General features: G+C 46.7%; 1 protein-coding gene, 1 long non-coding RNA gene and 1 pseudogene across 3 annotated transcripts; 1 reads left to right on the forward strand and 2 right to left on the reverse strand.

Moving 5' to 3' along the window:
- Nucleotides 1-1,908: 1,908 nt before the first annotated feature.
- On the reverse strand, nt 1,909-15,260 carry LOC136494796 (putative ABC transporter C family member 15; annotated as a pseudogene).
- Nucleotides 6,747-8,143, reverse strand: LOC136494797 (uncharacterized). The gene is made up of 2 exons (XM_066490980.1): nt 7,099-8,143; nt 6,747-6,856 (listed from the first exon to the last, which is right to left on the reverse strand). Exons 1-2 carry the CDS (start codon nt 7,985-7,987, stop codon nt 6,828-6,830), a joined length of 918 nt encoding a protein of 305 aa, XP_066347077.1. The 5' UTR covers nt 7,988-8,143; the 3' UTR covers nt 6,747-6,827.
- LOC136494798 (uncharacterized) lies at nt 12,012-15,369 on the forward strand. 2 transcript variants are annotated; one of them, XR_010768700.1, is made up of 5 exons: nt 12,012-12,142; nt 12,647-12,926; nt 14,281-14,397; nt 15,062-15,169; nt 15,254-15,369. It is a non-coding gene; the product is annotated as an uncharacterized lncRNA (long non-coding RNA). The 2 variants fall into 2 exon arrangements; XR_010768699.1 differs by having other exon boundaries at nt 15,079-15,169.
- The last annotated feature ends 4,302 nt before the right edge of the window (nt 15,370-19,671 follow it).

Genomic DNA, 19,671 nt, shown 5'->3' on the forward strand with positions numbered 1-19,671 from the left:
AAGGAGGAGTACTAATCCTGTGGGTACTGAGTAGCGCTCTAAGGGCACTCCGTGCCTGATCATTTGCTGATTTTTATGCGTTTCATATCTATGTCTGCACGTGGAAGTCCTTGTTGCTACCTCAACTCCAGGTGGAGAAACATGAGGTCCAGACCTGTCATGGCTGGTGGCTAAAATGCTCCACTGCTCAGCTCAGTCGCTGACTGAACTTATTCAGTGTTTTAAGTTGATTAACTTTTGTCATGTCACAATGCAATAAACAAGGGCTCAGCCCTGGTATTCTTAAAAAAGCAATACTAAATCGACCACCTAACATAATCTGTAGATGTCTGAGCTCAAAACACAATCCAGTAAAGCATCCCTGGGAGTTTGACTTGATCCAAAATTCAGCCCATCAAGGTAATTCAAGCAGCCCTGGGCATCTTTCATTTTGTATACATGTTCTTTTCGATTGTATGCTGGTGTGGAAGATTTCATATACAATATTAGTTATCTAGCATACTACTCTCTCTTCCATGGAGACTTATCACGAGCGGATTGGATTCCCTCACATACGTTATCTTCAGAACTAACTGGGGGCTGACCAATTCCACTAGCATATGGTTCTTGTCACATATATGCAATGGCAAAGTTTATTATTCTTACATGGTCAAAAGTCCTGGCACCTCTGGAGAGGTTTTGCATAAATGTACTGTAGAAATCAATTTCTTATGTTGTTTGCTGATCATGAGAAGAGATACGATAAAAATATCTATATTGAAGTGTTAAAATTCTATATATTATTGTTTTATTGTTAGCCTCAGTTCTTGCAGCTACATTTTAGATGGTAACATCTCTTTGTATAAAACTTAGTATCCAGATCCTTTACTCTTATTTCTGACTGCTTGCCAATAATGCTCAACATAACACCATAAGCTTTCAAATTCCGTTCTCTAATGAGATGACCTTTTCCTTTATGGATAAAAGTTAGTTTTGTATTTGGGTTTAGGAATTTTTTTTGCACTATAAAAGGGCAGACCCAGTGCCGAAGGCTCCCACATGAGTGGGGTCTGGGGAAGGGAAAAACAGAGACAAGCCTTGAGTTTGCACTGTACATGGTGAATTTCTTCTATATATATTATATGTAATAGAACTTTAGTGAATGGAGTTGGAGTATGTTAACTGCTTAATTCTGATTTAAGTCACATCACAATAAGGCTTTACCTGGTTCCTGATGGTATGCAAACAACAGATTAATTGGAGGCATGCTGGCAGCTGTTGTTTGCTCCAATCATGCTTTCGCATTTAGATATATGTACCGTCAATCTTGGTTTTACATAATATTTGTTTGGTAGAATGGTTATTGTTAAGGTATAATACTCAAGGCTATTAGTGTAATCTCATCTTGCAAATATTGTGTGTCCATCGCACATGCCTCGGACCACCAAACATCGTCAAGAGAATCAATGCATTTGGCATTGTCTACTGAACAAAAGACATAGTATTTCATTGTCAGACTGGCTTAATATAAGATTGAATCGCAATTGCAACATTAGTAGCTTTTACCATAGTTTCTGGCATAAAAAGGAAAATTGACAGTTCATGCAATTGAAATGCACAACTTCATGCTCCTCTTGAGTCTTCACTGACTTGGGCCACCCTGTTGCTCTCATGACCTTCTTCATATTAAATATCTTGTTGTTGACAGATTTTCATTAGATGATATTTCTATCATAAGAAACATCCTGTTCTGATGTACCCAGCTTTTCGGATGTTCTTATATCAAACTTTTTATTAACAGGGCTACTTGGTGATCTGCAACCATTGATATCCCTAGTTGGTTTGGTTGAAGGAAACTGAACAAAGGCCACAACTTGATTGTTTCACTTATCAGTCGTACATAAGTACTTCAAAAAAAAGTATCCAACTAGAGAGGTCAGTTGAAAAAATAATTCCAACTTTTTCATGAATATATTTTGTTCTTCCAATCATTTTTAGATCATGTTGTACACTGATTATAATGGTAATCTATTTGTGAAGTTTTGGATTATTGTGAACTAATTGTTTTCAGAAGGCCTGCATCTAGATTTCTTCTGGGTGGATGATTGGTTTGGTTCAAGGTGTTATTTAGCATGCGCCTGTGAACTTGATTTGTCAATGATGTTGCTACAAGTTTCGCTGTGTATTATAGGTATGCAGGGCAAATTATGAGGTATATACAAGTTATAGATGTGCTATGTTATTTTGCAATAGCTTCATCCAACCAACTATGTTATCTCGTAAACTTGGTTTGGCTGGTTGCAACGAACAGGCATTTAACTAGTGAACTTACAAATATCCACACCCATCATCCACGTTCACATGTGTACGTGGATCATGGAGTAGATGCAGTTTTTTTCTTATTCAGAATGTCTCCTCACATCAGCAACATAATCAGTCTGGATATAGGAGCTAGTGCCATGCCACCCACTGTGATTGGCCTCAATTTCAATTCTTGGCTTCATACTGAGCTCATCGGCATTCAGTTGTTTGCTCTACCACTGAAGCGGTGGGACCGCCTTGAGTACTCCTTGACAAGCCTGGAGAACTCAGACTTCTTGTTATTCAGTAGTTTTGATGGTGTGTCGTATTCTACAATCCTTCTTGCCCATCATGAACAGTATGGGTTTTAGTATCAGTGCAGCTAGGTGTGTCCAATAACGTGCAGAGGATGTGTTGGGCTTACCTTCACTGAAGACAAGAATGAGATCGCTGTCAACAACTGTGTGAATTCTGTGCGCTACCGTCAACACCGTGCAATTCCCAAACTCTCGACGAATGGTTTCTTGGATAATTGCATCAGTGGAGGAGTCAACTGAAGCAGTTGCCTCATCGAGTACGAGGACATTGCTTCTCTTTAGCAGAACCCTTCCAAGGCAGAACAGCTGCCTCTGGCCCACACTCCAGTTCTCCCCATTCTCGACAACTACAGGGGGTACCCCATTTGATCATAGTCATAAAAGAATCCTAATCTACATGCTATAGTTACTACTTCACATTTAGCCACTGCACCAGAAAGGGTAAATTGCCTGTTGAATACAGCTTCTTTGGGCTTTGCCGAACTATATCACCAAGCTGGCATTGGTCCAATACCTGAGCAAATTAAGAAAACCAATTTTCTGATCAGGTACCTTCTCCCTCTAGTCATCACTTTTCTTTTGGAGGGAAACCCTTTCTGTTCAATTGTATATCAATTTAGATTATGAATTTTGATCAAGTTGGTTAAAAAAACTAGGCTGGTGCCGCCCCCACAGGTGTTCATGATGGCTTAGGTTGAGGTTGTTTCTTGTTTTTTTTTCATAAGACACAAATGTACTTTTAATTTTCTGCTGGGTTGTGTGGGTGTGTGTTGTAAGGGTTCTTGTCCCTTTTTTTCTTCTTAATATATTGATATTCCACTTTCGTGTCACGAAAAAAAAAACATCTCAGCCTTCAACTGATCAAGAAACCACTCAAATCCTGATAGTGCAGACCCTATAGCGCCACACCGTAACCAACTACCTGGTTTGGTGCCTTGTCACTACCCCGGGTAGGGTCGCAGTCCTCACATTTTTTTGAGGGTCCGCAGTCCTCACATTGGCTGACTGCCACCATTACCATAGGCCAGTTCCCTACCATATTTCATGTGTTGCCAGTGAGGAAGTTTTTTAACCAGCCTTGACATTCGTTCCGACGGGAGTCAAACCCAAAAACTAGACGTGCTACTCACGAGTCACAATTGTAGAATAACACCGCACACCCTAATCAGGGGGGTGGCCTTCATTATATAGCCTAATAGGCTAGGGTTACAATGTACACAGGCCAATGGGCCATACGCCCAATATGGGCTGTTATAATTACATTCTAACACCCTCCCTCAGTCTAAGCGGGAGTGTCACGAACACAAAGACTGGACCTAAAGTCAGTGTACAACTGTACAGGTAACCCTTTGGTCATAATGTCCGCGAACTGATGAGATGATGGAACATGGAGCACCCGAACCTATCCCAAAGCAACCTTCTCACGGACGAAGTGAATATCTATCTCAATATGCTTTGTGCGACGATGATGAACTGGATTGGCGGTCATGTAGACAGCACTAACATTGTCGCAGTAGACGATCGTCGCCGAAGAGATGGGTGCGTGGAGCTCCTGAAGTAACTGACGAAGCCAACAAGTCTCAGCCACAGCGTGTGCAACAGCACGATAGTTAGCCTCCGCACTCGAACGAGAGACCGTAGTCTGTCGTTTAGTGGACCAAGAGACTAAATTGTCGCCGAGGAAGACACAGTACCCTGAAGTGGAGCGCCGAGAGTCGGGACAGCCAGCCCAATCAGCATCGGAGTAGGCAGTCAAGCTTGTGATGCTGCCTGTGCCGATGTGAAGCCCGGTGGACAGGGTGCCTTTGACATACCGCAGGACACGCTTGAGCATCGCAAGATGAGGCTCTCGCGGGTCGTGCATGAAGAGGCAAACCTGCTGAACTGCATAGGCAAGGTCCGGACGAGTCAGCGTGAGGTACTGTAGAGCACCGGCGAGGCTGCGGTACTGAGTGACATCCGCCACCGGAGCGCCGTCCATAGCTGAGAGCTTGGCCTGAGTGTCAACAGGAGTCGCCGTAGAGTGACACTCAGCCATGCCGGCGCGCTGGAGCAGGTCCACAGCGTACTGGCGCTGAGACAGGAAGAGGCCATCAGCAGAACGCGTGACAGAGATCCCGAGGAAGTGATGAAGATCCCCGAGATCTGTCATGGCGAACTCGGAGTGAAGAAGCTGGGTGAGGCGTTGAAGAAGCGAGGTCGACGAGGCTGTCAGGACGATGTCGTCGACGTAAAGTAGCAAGCAGGCGATGTCAGATCCCACTGTGTAAACAAAGAGGGACGTATCGGAGGCCAAAGCTGTGAAGCCGGACCGCTGGATGAAGCCGGAGAACCGCTGGTGCCACGCCCTGGGCGCCTGCTTGAGTCCGTACAAGGACTTTTGTAGGAGGCAAACATGGTCGGGAGCTGCCGGGTCAACGAAGCTGGGCGGCTGCTGACAGTAGACCGTCTCGTTCAAATGGCCGTGGAGGAAGGCGTTCTTCATGTCCAGCTGATGGATCGGCCAGGAACGAGAGGCGGCGATGCTGAGGACGACCCGGATGGTGGCCAGTTTGACAACCGGACTGAACGTCTCGTCGTAGTCGATGCCGTACTGCTGCGAGAACACACGAACGACCCATCTGGCTTTATGACGAGCCAGAGAGCCATCAGCATGATACTTGTGCTTGAAGACCCACTTGCCAGTGATGACGTTGGCTCGAGGCGGTCGAGGAACGAGACGCCAGGTGCCATTGTCCATGAGCGCCTTGTATTCTTCAGCCATCGCCGCACGCCAATTCGCATCGGCGAGCGCAGCGCGAGAGTTGCCTGGCAACGGAGAAGCCAGACTGGAGGCCGCTGCGGTGAAGCCGTACCGCTGCATGGGCGGCGGCAGGGAACCCGTCTGGGAACAAGTCGCCCGCGCAGGAGGCTCCTGCGGTGCTGGAGCCTGGGGCAGCACTGCCTGCTGCAGTGGGGCCAAAGGTGCCGCCGGCGGCGGATGTGGAGCCGGCGGCGGAGCTGAACGACGACTGTAGTGGATGTCGAACCGCTGCCGGGCAGGGGCAGGGGCGACAACACCTGCTGGCGGAGGAGGTGCTGGAGCCGCGGCCTGCCGAGGAGCCGAGGGCAGCCGGTGAGCAGCGCCATGCCACAGGATGGCAGGGTCGAGTCCGACGGGATCGCCGGCACCGCCAGCGTCGTCTGAGCTAGACGAGGCAGGCGCCACCGAGGTCCGCGAGTGCCGAACGTCTGAGATAGACGGGGCAGGCGCGGGAAGTAAGTCCTGTAACAAAAAATCAAGAGAATCCGGTCGAAGCTTGGAGGCCGCAAACGGAAAGTGAGTCTCATCAAAAACGACGTGTCGCGAGATGATGATCTTGCGAGTGGAGAGGTCAAGACACCGGTAACCCTTCTGTGATGGAGGGTAACCGAGGAAGACACATGCTGTGGAGCGAGGAGACAATTTGTGGCGAGTCGTGGCACTAAGGTTGGGGTAGCATAGGCAGCCAAAAACCCTGAGGATGGAGTAGTCTGGCATCTTGTGGTGGTGGAGATGATATGGTATACCGTTATTTTTGGATGAGGATGGCCGCCGGTTCGTGAGGAACACAGCGGTGGAGAGAGCTTCGATCCAATAGGATGGAGGCATGAATCAGAAGCGTGCGAACACCATTGTTCAGAGTCCGGAGCATGCGCTCAGCCTTGCCATTCTGAGCGGATGTGTAGGGGCACGAGGTGCGAAGGAGAATGCCGCGGCCAGCCAAGAAGGTGGCGGTGGCATTGTTGAGGAACTCGGTGCCATTATCTGCCTGAAAACAGCGGACAACAAAACTGAACTGTGTGTGAGCGTAAGCAACAAATTGAACAATGTGTTCATGAACTTCAGATTTATGACGAAGAGGGAACGCCCAGCAATAATGTGTATAAGCATCAACTAACACAAGATAAAATTTATAACCAGAAATACTCGCAACTAGAGAGGTCCAAACATCACAATGAACAAGTTCAAAAGGTGCTGATGTACTAGAGACCGAACTAGCAAAAGGCAGCCTAGCATGTTTACCGAGCTGGCAAGCATGACAAATGCGGCGAGCTGCTTTATTACACTGGATACCTGATAGCTTATTTAGAGTAGCGACGACAGCAGGGGCAGGATGACCAAGGCGGGAGTGCCACAGCTCTGGGGAGACGACAGCGACGTGACAGCGAGGTGGCATGCGATGTGGAATGGTGTAGAGGTCCCCATGGCTATTGCACCGAAGGAGGACTGTCTTGGTCTTGAGGTCCTTAACAGAAAAACCAGAGGCGTCAAACTCAATTGAACAATTATTGTCGCGAGTAAGCTGTCGAACAGATAACAGGTTACGGGTGAGTTGCGGAGCGACAAGAACATTATCAAGATGAAAGGAACGATCAGCTATTTGTAAGGAAGATGTGCCACGACTAAAGACAGTAATAGATTGCCCGTTACCAACCGTAATGGAGGACGGTAGTGACGGGAGACGGGAAAGAAGTATACCGTCGTTGGAGGACATGTGGGATGTCGCTCCGCTGTCCATGACCCAGGGGGAAGACCCCTGAACCGCCATCTGATTGAGGGCGGCAATCAGGCTGGTCGCGTCCCAGGAGCCGTACCCGTACCCTGGCGACGCGGTGGAGTACTGGGCCGGCGCGAAGGCAGTGTGCGCCTGCGGAGGGGGCGGCGGCGGTGGAGGAGGCGCGGATGGCGCGCCCCACTGCTGCTGCTGAGGAGGCCACTGCTGGACGGCCCAAGGGTTATAGCAGACCCAAGGACCGGCCGGCTGAGGAGCCTGACGTCCGCCTGGAGCGCCCTGGTGGGCGCCATGCTGCTGATTGCGCCCGCCGCCTCCGTTGTTGCTGTTGCCGCCACGCCCTCCTTTGCCCTTGCCCCCCTTTCCCTTGCCACCACCCCCACGGTTGGATGGCGCGGGAGTGGGCCGGCAGGATGGCGAAGTGCAAGAGGAGGTGGAGGAGGCGACGAGTGCTGATGCCGAAGCCTCCTTGCCCTCGGAGCCGAGGCGAAGCTCCTTGACACGGAGCATGTTGGTGGCAGCCTTGAAGTCCGGGAGCGGCGACGTGTTGGCGATGATGTCGGCGGTGGTGGCGAAGCGAGGATTGATGCCGCGCAGGAGGTTGAGCACAAGCTGCGCGGGAGAGATGGTGTGACCAACCTCCCGCAGGGCGTCAGCAGTATGCTTCATCTGCTGGGCGTAGGCATCGACCGAGAGATCACCCTGTAGCATTCTGTGGAACTCCTGCCCGAGGACGACAGCGCGAGGCTCCTTGTTCGCCTGGAACAGGGTCTCGATGGAGACGTACAGGGCACGCGCGTCTTGATCAGGCTCCATGGCGAGGTCGAGGACGGTGTCGTCGCAGGAGCCGTACATCTAGCCACGGATGCAAGCGTCGGGCTGAGACCACGTGGGGTTAGCCGGGCGCGCAGCCTCCGTGCCATCGATGTGGCCGAGCAGCCCGTACTTGGCGCAGAGGGCGGTGAAGAACGCCTTCCACTTGGAGTAATTGGGGCGCTCGAGGCTGAGGGCGATCGGGACGTGCTGCTTGACGTTGACGGCGGCATAGGCGGCGTAGAAGGCAGGGGTGATGCCGCCCCCCATGGCGCCGGAGGTTCTGGAGCCGAGAACACCGGAGGTAGCAGAGGAAGTCGTCGAGGACGTCATGACGAAGTCGACGCGCGCGTCCTGTTCGCTAGAAGCAGGGGCGCGGGTGGGCAGCAGCCTGTGTGGCGCGACTCGCGTCGGGCGGCTGAGGTGGCGGCCTGCAGGTGCGTCGCGCGGCTGAAGGCAGCAGCGAGCGGCGCGGCCTGAGCGACGCGATGAATCGCGCGCGGAGGTGGCAGCGGCTGGAGCGGGCTAGCGCGACAGCGGCTGGAGGGGCGCGCGGGGCAGAGGCGGCGGCAGCCCTGTGGTGCGGTGGCGCGTGCCCTCGAGGAAGGGCACACGGGCAGCGGAAAAGGAAAGGAGAAAGCCCGGGATCAGGCCCCCAGAACTCGTGATACCATGTAGAATAACACCGCACACCCTAATCAGGGGGGTGGCCTTCATTATATAGCCTAATAGGCTAGGGTTACAATGTACACAGGCCAATGGGCCATACGCCCAATATGGGCTGTTATAATTACATTCTAACAACAACCACTAGGCTGAACCCTTTTGCTATCAAGTTGGATATAAGTTACAAGAAAAATCTTAGGCATTGCTTTGGTTACTATGTGTGCAGTCTTGTACTATACAACACTTATATGTTTTCCCCATTCCAGCTTCAATCTTTGCTATTTACTGCATGTTCCTTGATAGATAAGCACAATCACTGGGAATCACATTCATTACTACATCATTATCCTTATTCGTTCAGAGAAGACACCTTAATTTTTGTGTAGTTATTTGGTAACATAAAAGACTAAGCTCCTCTATTTCATATGGTAAGTAAGGTTTTCTTTATCATGATGGATTTGTAGTTAATTTAGTTACCTCCCACACACGTTGATCAGAGTACTCGTTTAGTGGATCAAGGTTCCCTCTCACTGTTCCCTCAAACATAGTTGGATCCTGTGGAATGATGCTAAGTCTGCCACGTAAATCATGCAGCCCAATTTTGCAAATGTCAATATCGTCGATTTTGATTATCCCTTCCCGTGGTTCAACAATCCGGAAAAGTGCTTGGATAAAAGTTGGCTTTCCACTACCAGTACGTCCTACAATCCCCACCTTCTTCCTTCCTGGAATTATACATGATATGTTCCTTAAAATAGATGGGAGATGCTCTGCATATCGCACCTGTAAAAGCATAGCTCACATTAGATGTCTCCATTTGAGCAGATGCGGACAAAATACAGAATAAATGTTCCCTTAATTATATAGAAAATAAAAGGTAAGAGCCACATTTATTTGTATATGGCTTCTATATCTGTCTCTTAAATTTAATGTTTTTTCCTTCTTGACTATTCAGTATTTTTTTGTCTTATATATAAATTATATAAAGATATATCATTTGTTGTGCAACAGAAACAATCACAAATCTGCTGTTTATTTTGCTCTTATTGTTTTTTGGGATGTTCTAATTCTTCTCTGATAAAGTATAATATGAGATGAATGCTGCTGGCAACATCTGCAATCTAGTTAACCTTAGTTTGAGCATGTCACTATTCAGCTTTAAATTTAATGCAAAAGTTAACTTTTTTGGTCAACTCAGTGATACATTTTTAATATTTGTCAGTTAATAGCATTATGTTTGCAGGTTTGCATGCATATTCTTGATTACTTGCACTCATATTAGTTCATCATTCATGATTCTTTGTCACATAGCTCCAAGCATCTTATATTGATAGTTCCATCTTGTGACCAGCTATTTGGTGGGCGATAGTAGTCTACTATTAGAGGAGCCTCACTAGGTATCCTTGAGTACTGCAATATTCTTTCTACTGATATCATTTTGTTCTCTATTCTGCTAATGTTCCAAATCATAGACATCGACTGATAGTTGAGGTTCCATGCATAAGTCACTGCAAGTCCAGCAATGCCTGCATGTGCAATTATATTAGTTTGACAAATTTCTAAACTTAGGACAGATTAAGGCTTCTTTAGTCACCAAGAGTTTTGCATAGACATCTTACTTGGGTTCAATAAACCTTCAGGAAGGCTGACTAGTAGAGTCAAACAAACTGCGAAGACAAGGTTGGACAGCATGGCTAGCCTGAGAGAAAGCCACTGCATGGAAGCCAAGTTATGGAACCATGGTCTGGAATGTTTGTCTAAAAGACCAAGGTTTTCTTTTCTGAAACGATCTTTCTGTCCATATGCCCTAATGCTCGATGCTCCTGAAAGTGACTCTGCAAAATGGTGTAGTATTGGCGCCCTTTGAATTTTATACAAACGAGCCAGCTCTCTTCTCTTGCTGCTGGGATTTGGTAGTGCTGCACATTGTACACAAAGTATATGGATTCAGAATACTGCTATTAAAGCTTCCTCAAATGCATAGTTCTCAGTATTAACCAATTGCATAATGGTAAAGAGAATCCAAAATTATAAGTAAGACCTAAAGTTTTCTTAAAAAATCATACTTGATACAGGAAGCAGAGTACTGTCACTGGAACCAAGATGGCAAAAACTGGCCATGCAACCTGTGACATAACACCAATGGTACCCAGGATTTGTATGACTGAAAGCAAGGACCAACTAAGCTTGTTTGCTATGTCTAGATCTAGAACACTTTGGTCACTGGAGGCCTGTTACACAAAAAACAGACATTGATTAGTTAGTACTTTAGTAGTGTGTGGGCATGTGATGTGCTATGAAATTTTCATATAAACTGACCCTGTTTAAAATTCTGCCAGTAGGTGTCGACTCAAAGAAGGACATTGGGGCACGCAGGATGCATCAGATCATGTTTTTGAAGAACTTTTCTGATGTTAGTAAACCAATAAGTGACGTGACCATGGTGCGGGCGAAGATACATAGTGCACGTCCCATAGATAGTGCTATATACACAGAGAAGAGGAGGTCTAATCCAACGGTTGGGGTGGTTTCAGATGATGGAGGGGATGCCCATGCTATCCAATAGTTACTTGCTATCTGAAATATTTGGAACAATAACTGTGCTGCAATTATTACTGGAACTAAGGCACCACCATAAACTGCCCTTAGGTACGTCCAGTAAACTTTTGTGCCAATGCTTCCCTTTTCTCTCTCCTCATCTTGTGTTAACCTCCTCTTGTCACTGATATCTTGTGAAACATTTTGTAGTAACCCTTGCTTTGTTTTGCCCTGTAGCTGATCATCAGTTTCCTTTTCTATGTTGAATTCATCCTCAATATCTGCTAATTTCTGGTTATCTGATGATGTTCCGCTGGAGTTATCGGCATTCATGACAGATTCAAGAGCCTGGCTATGGGCTCCTACCATTGATTTGAATCCTTTTTTCCTTTGAAGGGCGTACCCAGTGCAGAGAGCTCCCGCTCTGTGCGAGGTCTGGGGAAGGGTGTCAGTGGTAAGCCTTACCCTCGCCTGTGCAATGCGAGAAGACCGTGACTCGAACCCGAGACCTTCCGGTCACAGGCGGTAAGACTCTACCGCTTGCACCAGGCCCGCCCTTCCCTTTTTTCCTTTGAAGGAGCTCATCAAATTTCCCTCTCTGCACAATCTTTCCGCACTGCATCACCTGTAAACTTGTATCCACATGGTTAGTTACTTGGCAACTTCAACCTTTGGACATGAGTAGACAAACAAAAATGAGTTTTAGGCACCACCTACCAATATAAGATCTGCAGCTGGAAGAAATTCGACTTGGTGGGTCACATACAGGACTGTTTTGTCTTTAAGGATTCCCATGACACAGTCCTGCAATCCAATTATTTATTTGCTTAGAATATGTACTGGTTGCTGTCATAAAGTCCTAAATGATTAACTTATCAAATTCACAGTACATAGTTTTAAGTATATTTATGCAGATTTTGGGACTACAAAACAAACCTTGAAAATCTTGCTTCCAGTATGAGCATCTACTGCACTAAAAGGATCATCAAACAGGTAAATATCTGCATCCCGGTACATCGACCTTGCAATTTGAATTCGCTTCTTCTGCCCACCACTCATATTAATTCCTCTTTCACCAATATCAGTCAAATCTCCATTTGGAAGCAAGTCAAAATCTTTAGTCAGTGCACAAGCATTTATTACCCTTTCATACTTTTCATCATCATATGGGTTTCCAAAGAGAATGTTGTCCCTGATGTTACCAGACAGGATCCAGGCAGTTTGAGGAACATATGCTTTGCTCCCACTGACCCTGACAGACCCATCCCGCTTTGGCATTTCCCCAAGTATGCATGATAATAGACTGGATTTTCCAGAGCCGACCATCCCACAGATAGCTACTTTCATCCCTCTCTTTACACTTAACTGTACATCTGTGAGAGTTGGACAAGTGGTCCCAAGCTCCCAGCTGAATGTTCCCTGATCAATCTCCACGTCATAGCATGTATCGCTTCTTGGCACTTGTGTAACTGCATCACATTTCAGTTCTTCCTGTAGGTACTTTGCCACTCTATCAGCTGATACTTTCCCCTGAGCAAACACTGAAAGCAAGTCAGGAAGTGTGAAGATTGGATCTTGTAGCATCCGGAATGTTGCAAGCGCAGACAAAACACTACCAGTAGTAAGAGGAATCTCCATCAATATGCATGAACCAAAAGTTACACCGGATATGAATGCAGGTGCCCCCCCAAAATACTAGTGATGTCAGAGCTGACAACCTCGCAGATCTCCATAGCCACCTGTACTCGTCGTTTCTTAAAGCCTCTATCTTTTGAAGGTACTGCATATCCCATGCTTGAAGTTTCAGTATTTTCATGCTCTTAAGAATTTCTGCTGTCGCCTTCATTCTGTCATCTTTAGCAGCCATGATCTTGGCTTGCAACCTTTTTTGCATTCTGGTTAGTGGAATATTGCAAGCCATTACTGCCATTGTTGCTGCTAAACCAGCCCAGGCCCCAGCCCCTAGATTTCGATAGAGAACATAGACAGCTAGAAAGAGTTGAATGGGTACCATCCATATGTAGTTTGTGTACCATAAGAAATCAGAAATCCGTTGTATATCTACATCCATATAGTTTATGATCTCTCCACTGGTGTGTTTCTGCCTTGAACTGAAAGATAACTGAAGTCCCTTTTGATAGACATGGGATACCAAAGCAGCTCGCAGCCGCATCCCGAGCTGTTGAGCTCCAAACCACCACTGACTATTGCTTCCACTACTTTGGCACTTAGAATAGCTAAAGCTATAAGGTAACCTCTTACATGTCCATATCGCCTGTCTCCTGCAAGGAACTTTACGGAGTCGTTAATCCGTGATGGTCCAACATAGGAAGCGCTGGCACTTAACACAGCAAGTCCTGCATTGACCATTGCTTTCCAACGAACAAATAGGAACATTGCTTTATATATTGATGATGTACTTAAACCATGCCTGAGTTCAACATCATCTATGATCTTTGTAAACGAAACAGAGAGGAACTTAGCAGAGTCTTTCCCATCAAGATCTGGGACATCGTTCTTGTCTAGAGGTTTCCTGTATCCAGTAGCTATGATAGGGTTCATCCAGGAGAATGTGATAAGTTGTAGAATACCTGCCCTTCCGTATTGACATAGCCTGTCAGCTTGCATCTCCTGTGCTACAGATGGGATCCAAAGTGGCTCTGTTATGCTGCTATCTCTGCAGGTGATCCTGATCCCTGTTTTTCCTCTGGCTGAAATTGCAAACAGATAAGCGCGAAGGACAAAACTGAACAGATTGATCCATTCTTCGTACCCTATGTGTTCATGTTCCGATAAAGCTGACTTGAGATCAAACCCCACCCTGGCAGTTGATTGCAGAAAGTTGAATATCCACCATGTTCGAATTATCAATGGTAGTTTAGTAGATTTTGTTTCCTGGAAACTGAATGCTGCTAGTGACAATATTATCCAGGATAACACCTGCAAACCTTCACTTAGCATGCAATGCAGATACTTGCAATTACTTGATTTTTTGTGTAACCGCAAAAGTAATAACCGCAAGACATGAGTTGTTAACATAAGCAGGCAGCAAGCTTTGGTTGCTTGGTATGATACAGTCAGCTTTATGTCTCTATTCTCTTGGCCCTGATATGAATGCTTATTGCTCTCAGGAATTGAAGTTTTCAATCTCTGCCCGCACCATCTAATATTCTTCAACAGAAATTGACTGGATACACATATGATGAATATCATCTGCATCAATGCAAAAGCATCCATCCAGAAGCTGGGTGAGTATATCTGTGGCCATTCTTGCAAATATTGAAACATGCAATAAAATTTGTTTTGACAAAAAACAACAGTCGAATAAGTTATGTAATTGTCACTGTCCTCTCGTAAATCAGTAGCTGCCACCATGGTCAAACAATCGAGTAGATTTGAGTATTGAAATTTGAACTCAATATTGTTGCTAAGAAATTCAGATAAATGGCTTGTTTTTTCCCCCTGAGAGTAAGTTCAACTTGCAGACATTTTCAGGAAGAAAGAAGGAAAAGATATCCGTGTAGTGTGATAGCATATGGGAATGGGAATACACGCACACCTTTGGGGTTGGGTGACCTTTCATATATATAACTGGAACGGCTTATGTTACAAGTTAAGTCATGTACAACACATATATATCTCTAATAATCCAACATACCACTTAGATTGCTTGTAGTATTTTCTCATTTTACAGTGTCCTTCACTTGTTATAACTAATATAGTGCCTGTGCTAACGCTACGGCTTTATTCTGGGAATCACATGAAAATAACCCAACAACGAAATTTTTTGATAGTTTAAGTCACACGCAATGGTACATAATGATGTATTTATCTGGAAAACACGCATGCATAACAAGGCATAATAAAGTCATGTCTGATATATCTATCCTACTAATTTATGAGTTTAAGTAGATCTTGTAGTTCCCCAGGGATGTCATATGTACATTCATTTGCGCTGCTCTGCAAAATGTCAACTAAAAATTCCATCCTCAGTGAATCTGACCTCTGCAAAGGCGAAATGTGAGTTGATATAACGTATATGTTTCCTGAAATATTTTGCATCATCGTGCACTTGACTTGTGAACAACCTTTTGAGCTATGCAGGAACATCTGGTATATGTATCTGTACTTTTCCTTTTCTACAACAAAATCCGGGTGTCTCACCCTAAAACCTCATCGCACCACAGTACTACAGTCAGGACCTTTCTCAATTTATGTCGTTCTGGCAGGTTCTGGTAGATGTAGTCATATGGATCGTCATGTGTCACACTGTTTGCAACTGGACCCTCTGGAGGCACACGATATGACTCATAATCATGACCTATGTGGACATTGTAGTAATTACTTTCACTTAATATATAGATATTTGGTAAAATGAAGCTGCATTTATAACCAGTAGGGATAGATGTTGTCGTGGTACCTTGCGCATGTCGGTGAATGACCCCATCATCATCGTATAAGTTTTCATTGTGCAATCCATGGCCACCGTCCATGGCATCTTCATCACTGTCCCAACCATCATGCGCTGGTTCAAATAGTTCACGGCCGAATTCTTCTTCATTGGATTGGACATGTACATGGTTGTTGCGTAGCTCAGGTATTTGTCTTTCTGCATAGTAGATATTTAATATTTTTATTTTAATATTAAGTAATATAAGCAAAGTAGGAAATAAAATATATAATAGCAAAAAATGTTGTGGCTGATGTCCAGACCTGCCTCGTTGGAAGTAGGTGGGGCTCTATGCGTTGGAACATAATTATCATTTCTGTGTAACCAATCCATAGGCTCTGCTAACTCGCTGGTTTCCATTATTGTCGCTAATCCAGCGCTCAAATTCGCACCTTGAGATATGAATATAAACAAAGGTTCATGATATATCAAGTGGTGGATGAAATCCTTATGGTCTCGGATATTACTAACCTGCCAGCGAGGACGATGGCACTATTTGGTTGATAGCAGCTGGTGTGCTGTTATTTTGCAATTGAGCCTTCTGCCGTGCTCGATATTGACGTTGGTACTCACGTTGTCTCCTTTTATTCTCTTCTCTCTGCTCATCGGTCATCTCTGCTCTTCTCTTTTGTTGTTGCGCGTTCCTTTCGCCCATCGTATGGTTACTAATATCTGCAGGGTCACGTTTGTGAGATTACAAAAATTAAATAATGAGACTCTTTCACATAATAAACACGTATCCAATCTTTACTGCTAGCCACTGATAGAGCAGTGCCTATTGCCGTTGAGGTGTCAATGCCACCATGGCTATGATTCCCATGTGCGGTTGGTTTGATATTTTCCTTGTCTAGTATAATTGGCGAGTTTTGGTCTATCTGAGAACGATTAGTACCTGCATTTTTTTGGTCCATCTCATAACGTTGGTTTGAGTATATTAAGAGCCCGAGTAATAATAAACTAAGCAAAGAAAAATTATACCGGGTGCAGTCAAAACACAAGAAGCGCTATTGTTTTGGGACTCGGCCTTCTTCCGTTCTCGGTAGTGACGTTGGTACTCACGTTGTTTCCTCCTTATCTCCTCCCTTTGTTCGTCGGTCATTTCAGCTCGTCGAATTCGTTGCTGCAAGTTCCTTTGTTCCCTAGTCCGCCGAGCCTCATCTATATGGTCACAGCACAGGAAATCAATTAGCCAACCCAAAGTTATATATTACTCCATCGGTCTCTGTAAAAATCAATTTGTAGAGTTATTGTAAGTCAAACTTTTTAAACTCTGATCGAATGTCTAGAAAAGAGCATTAAGATTTATGGTACCAAATTAATACAATGTAAAATCATACCTGTGATGTTGGTGATGTCGCTTAGTGGATCGTGTGTATCTCTCGACGTAGACATTTAGTTAATGTATCACAAGCAGTCGGTGATGACGCAGGATCTTTGATTTTTATTTATAGTACCTATTACAAATGGATAGTCAATGTCAGCACAAAATCTCAGAAAACCAGAAATCAATTGTTCTCAAATTATTAGTGACCAATCCATCAACAAATGTGATAGGCGACAGCAAGATTTCTGATAGTATCGCAAGGAAGCCGGTAAACTTTAGCAGCACAGTGCCATGCACCGGTCCATGCACGCACACACGCATGTTCACCTGGCTGGCATCAGTATGCACACACGCACGCTCACCTGGCGACGAAGACGGTCCACGGCGTGACGAGCTGCTCCTCGGTGCTGCTGTCCTCGCCGTATGTAGGTGTCTTCGACGGTCGCCGGGCTGTGAGCGGCGTTCGTCGTGGGCACCGTGACCTTGTCGACTGGAGAAGTGCCCTCGCGAACGGACTGCAGCCTCTTGCCGACGCCTGATCTGAATGCCAGGCTCGGCAGGTCTCGCCGCGGCGTTCGCGGCACTGGTTCTGTGTCCTGGTCGCCGCGTACGACGTCGTCGTCCGCCGTCATTTGCGGGTCTGACGGAGCTGTGCCGTCCAGTCGCCGCCGTTTGCAGGATGCCGGTGCCACGTACGCGCGTACGCGGCCCTAGCACGGCGTCTAGGGCTCGAAGCAGTAGTCGCAGTGCAGTCCATCGGCGGCGGCGGCCAAGTGAGTCAGCAGGAGGCGGCGACTATCAACAGGTCGGCGATGGTGGCAAGAGTCGTCCGGAGTCTAGCGTCAACAGGAGGATGCTGCGGTGCGGAGGTTGTCATGCCTTTTTTCCCGGACTTTCTTTCGTTTCTGGGCCTTTGGATTTGACGTAGATCTATTTTGAACCCTTTGATTTTGATAGAGACAAGTTTTCAATTATAGTGGAGATGAATGATCGGTGATTGGATCCTAATTGCCAAGAGCTACGAGGATGCGGGCGGGGAGAGTGCGGAGGTGAGGGGGTGTGAGAAGCCTCTATCAAACATCGTTTCTGGGCCTTTGGATTTGACGTAGATCTATTATGAACCCTTTGATTTTGATAGAGACAAGTTTTCAATTATAGTGGAGATATAGAGAGTATTAGGAGCGCATGCAGACAAAGATCGCGGGATTAGGTGCACTGACACTTCACGCCGCCGCCCGTTCATTTTTTGTTTGTGACCCCTGACTCAGACACTCAGTAGTGCTGGTCGTGCGGGATGCGAATTCAGTGACTTTCTTTGGGCAAAGTCACGCCGTGCCTTTCTCCCTACCATCCACTCTCCAATCAAGATCAAAGGGGGCGAGATCGATTTGAGGCCTACTATGACTTGTTTTTTTATCCCACAACGCCAGCTGCAGCAACGAACGATCGAGCCCGCACGACATGGCCGTCGGCACACAATGACACAGCGCGCCAATCAGGTCAGACAGCGCCGCCGCATCCCAGGCTCCCAGCCCCCCGGCTCCCTCGCTATCTTCCTCGCGGCGTCAACGTCACCAGCGGCCACGATCTGGACGATGAACGTCCCAACCAGCGCCACCGTGCTGTCCGCGCACCGCGGAGGCGCCGTGCGTGGACCGGAGGGTACCTGATGCCGTACGCCAACAGCAGGAACGTTGCGTATTCGGTATACTGCATGCTGCCGCCACCCTCCTTGTAGATGAGGCCAGCCGGCGTGTACTGCCCGGAGCCATTGATGCCAAGCACCAGCGAGAAGATTACAAATCACCAAGCGTGCTGAAACACTTTCAACATATGTTTTATGTTGTAGCCCTGATTCAGTTGTTGGTCGCAAAAAAAAGCCCTAATTCCAGTTGTCATACTATCTATGATATGTTTCAATCTTTATATACTGTATATTGTTGAGTTGCTGCAATTTAACTGCGGAAATGCCTAGGAGCGGGCTTCCGTTCCATCGGACGAGGGAAAGAAAAGACCGCGGTACCCATTTTGTCCCACCGCTGCGTCCGCCCGCCGGTCGCCTTCTCCAGCGCGGGGGCGCCTCTCCATGGGCATGACACCTGCCCGCCGCGATCTTCTCTAGCGTGGGGGCGCCTCACCGCGGGAGGCTGCACCTGCCCCACCACTGCTGCCGCCTCCACCGCGGGTGTCGCTCGCCGGGGGCACCGCCGCACCCGCCCGACCAATGCTGCCACCTCCACCGTAGGTGTCACTGGCCGAGAGCACCGCTGCACCCGCCCTATCACTGGGGCGCAGCCACTCACCAGGGGGCCACGTAGCTGCCGGCTTGCTGCCATCCTCCCTTTCCACCGCGACCTAGCACCGGATCCCACTGTGCAGGGCTTCATCCGCCTACCAGGTTTTGCTGAAAACGCATGTTGCAAGCGTATATTTTAAGTGTTTCGGATGTTTCAAAGGTATGTTACAAGTGTTTCATATGGATGTTGTAAAAGTAGATTGAGATGTTGCATATGTTGCAAGCGTTTGTTCCAAATGTTTTATCTATTTTTAGATGTATGTTGCATGTGTTTTATCTAGATATTGTATATGTTTCACACATATGTTGCAAGTGTTTTATTCAGATGTTGCATATGTTTCGCAATGTCTTTCAAGTGTTTTCAGTTGTTTTGTAAGTGTTTCAGACGTACGTTGAAAGTGTTTCAACTGTTTCCACATATATATTGCATATGCTGCAAGCATTTGTTTCAA

The sequence above is a fragment of the Miscanthus floridulus genome, chromosome 11, assembly GCF_019320115.1.
Source record: "Miscanthus floridulus cultivar M001 chromosome 11, ASM1932011v1, whole genome shotgun sequence".
In the NCBI taxonomy this organism is placed as follows: Eukaryota; Viridiplantae; Streptophyta; class Magnoliopsida; order Poales; family Poaceae; genus Miscanthus; species Miscanthus floridulus.

Excerpts from the sequence above, each read along its gene's own strand:
- LOC136494797 (XM_066490980.1), bottom strand. The coding sequence starts at position 7,987 with ATGTACGGCTCCTGCGACGACACCGTCCTCGACCTCGCCATGGAGCCT. Across the intron at positions 6,857-7,098 it reads CCACATGTCCTCCAACGACG|ACCAAGACAGTCCTCCTTCG; the intron begins GTATACTTCTTT and ends AAGGACCTCAAG.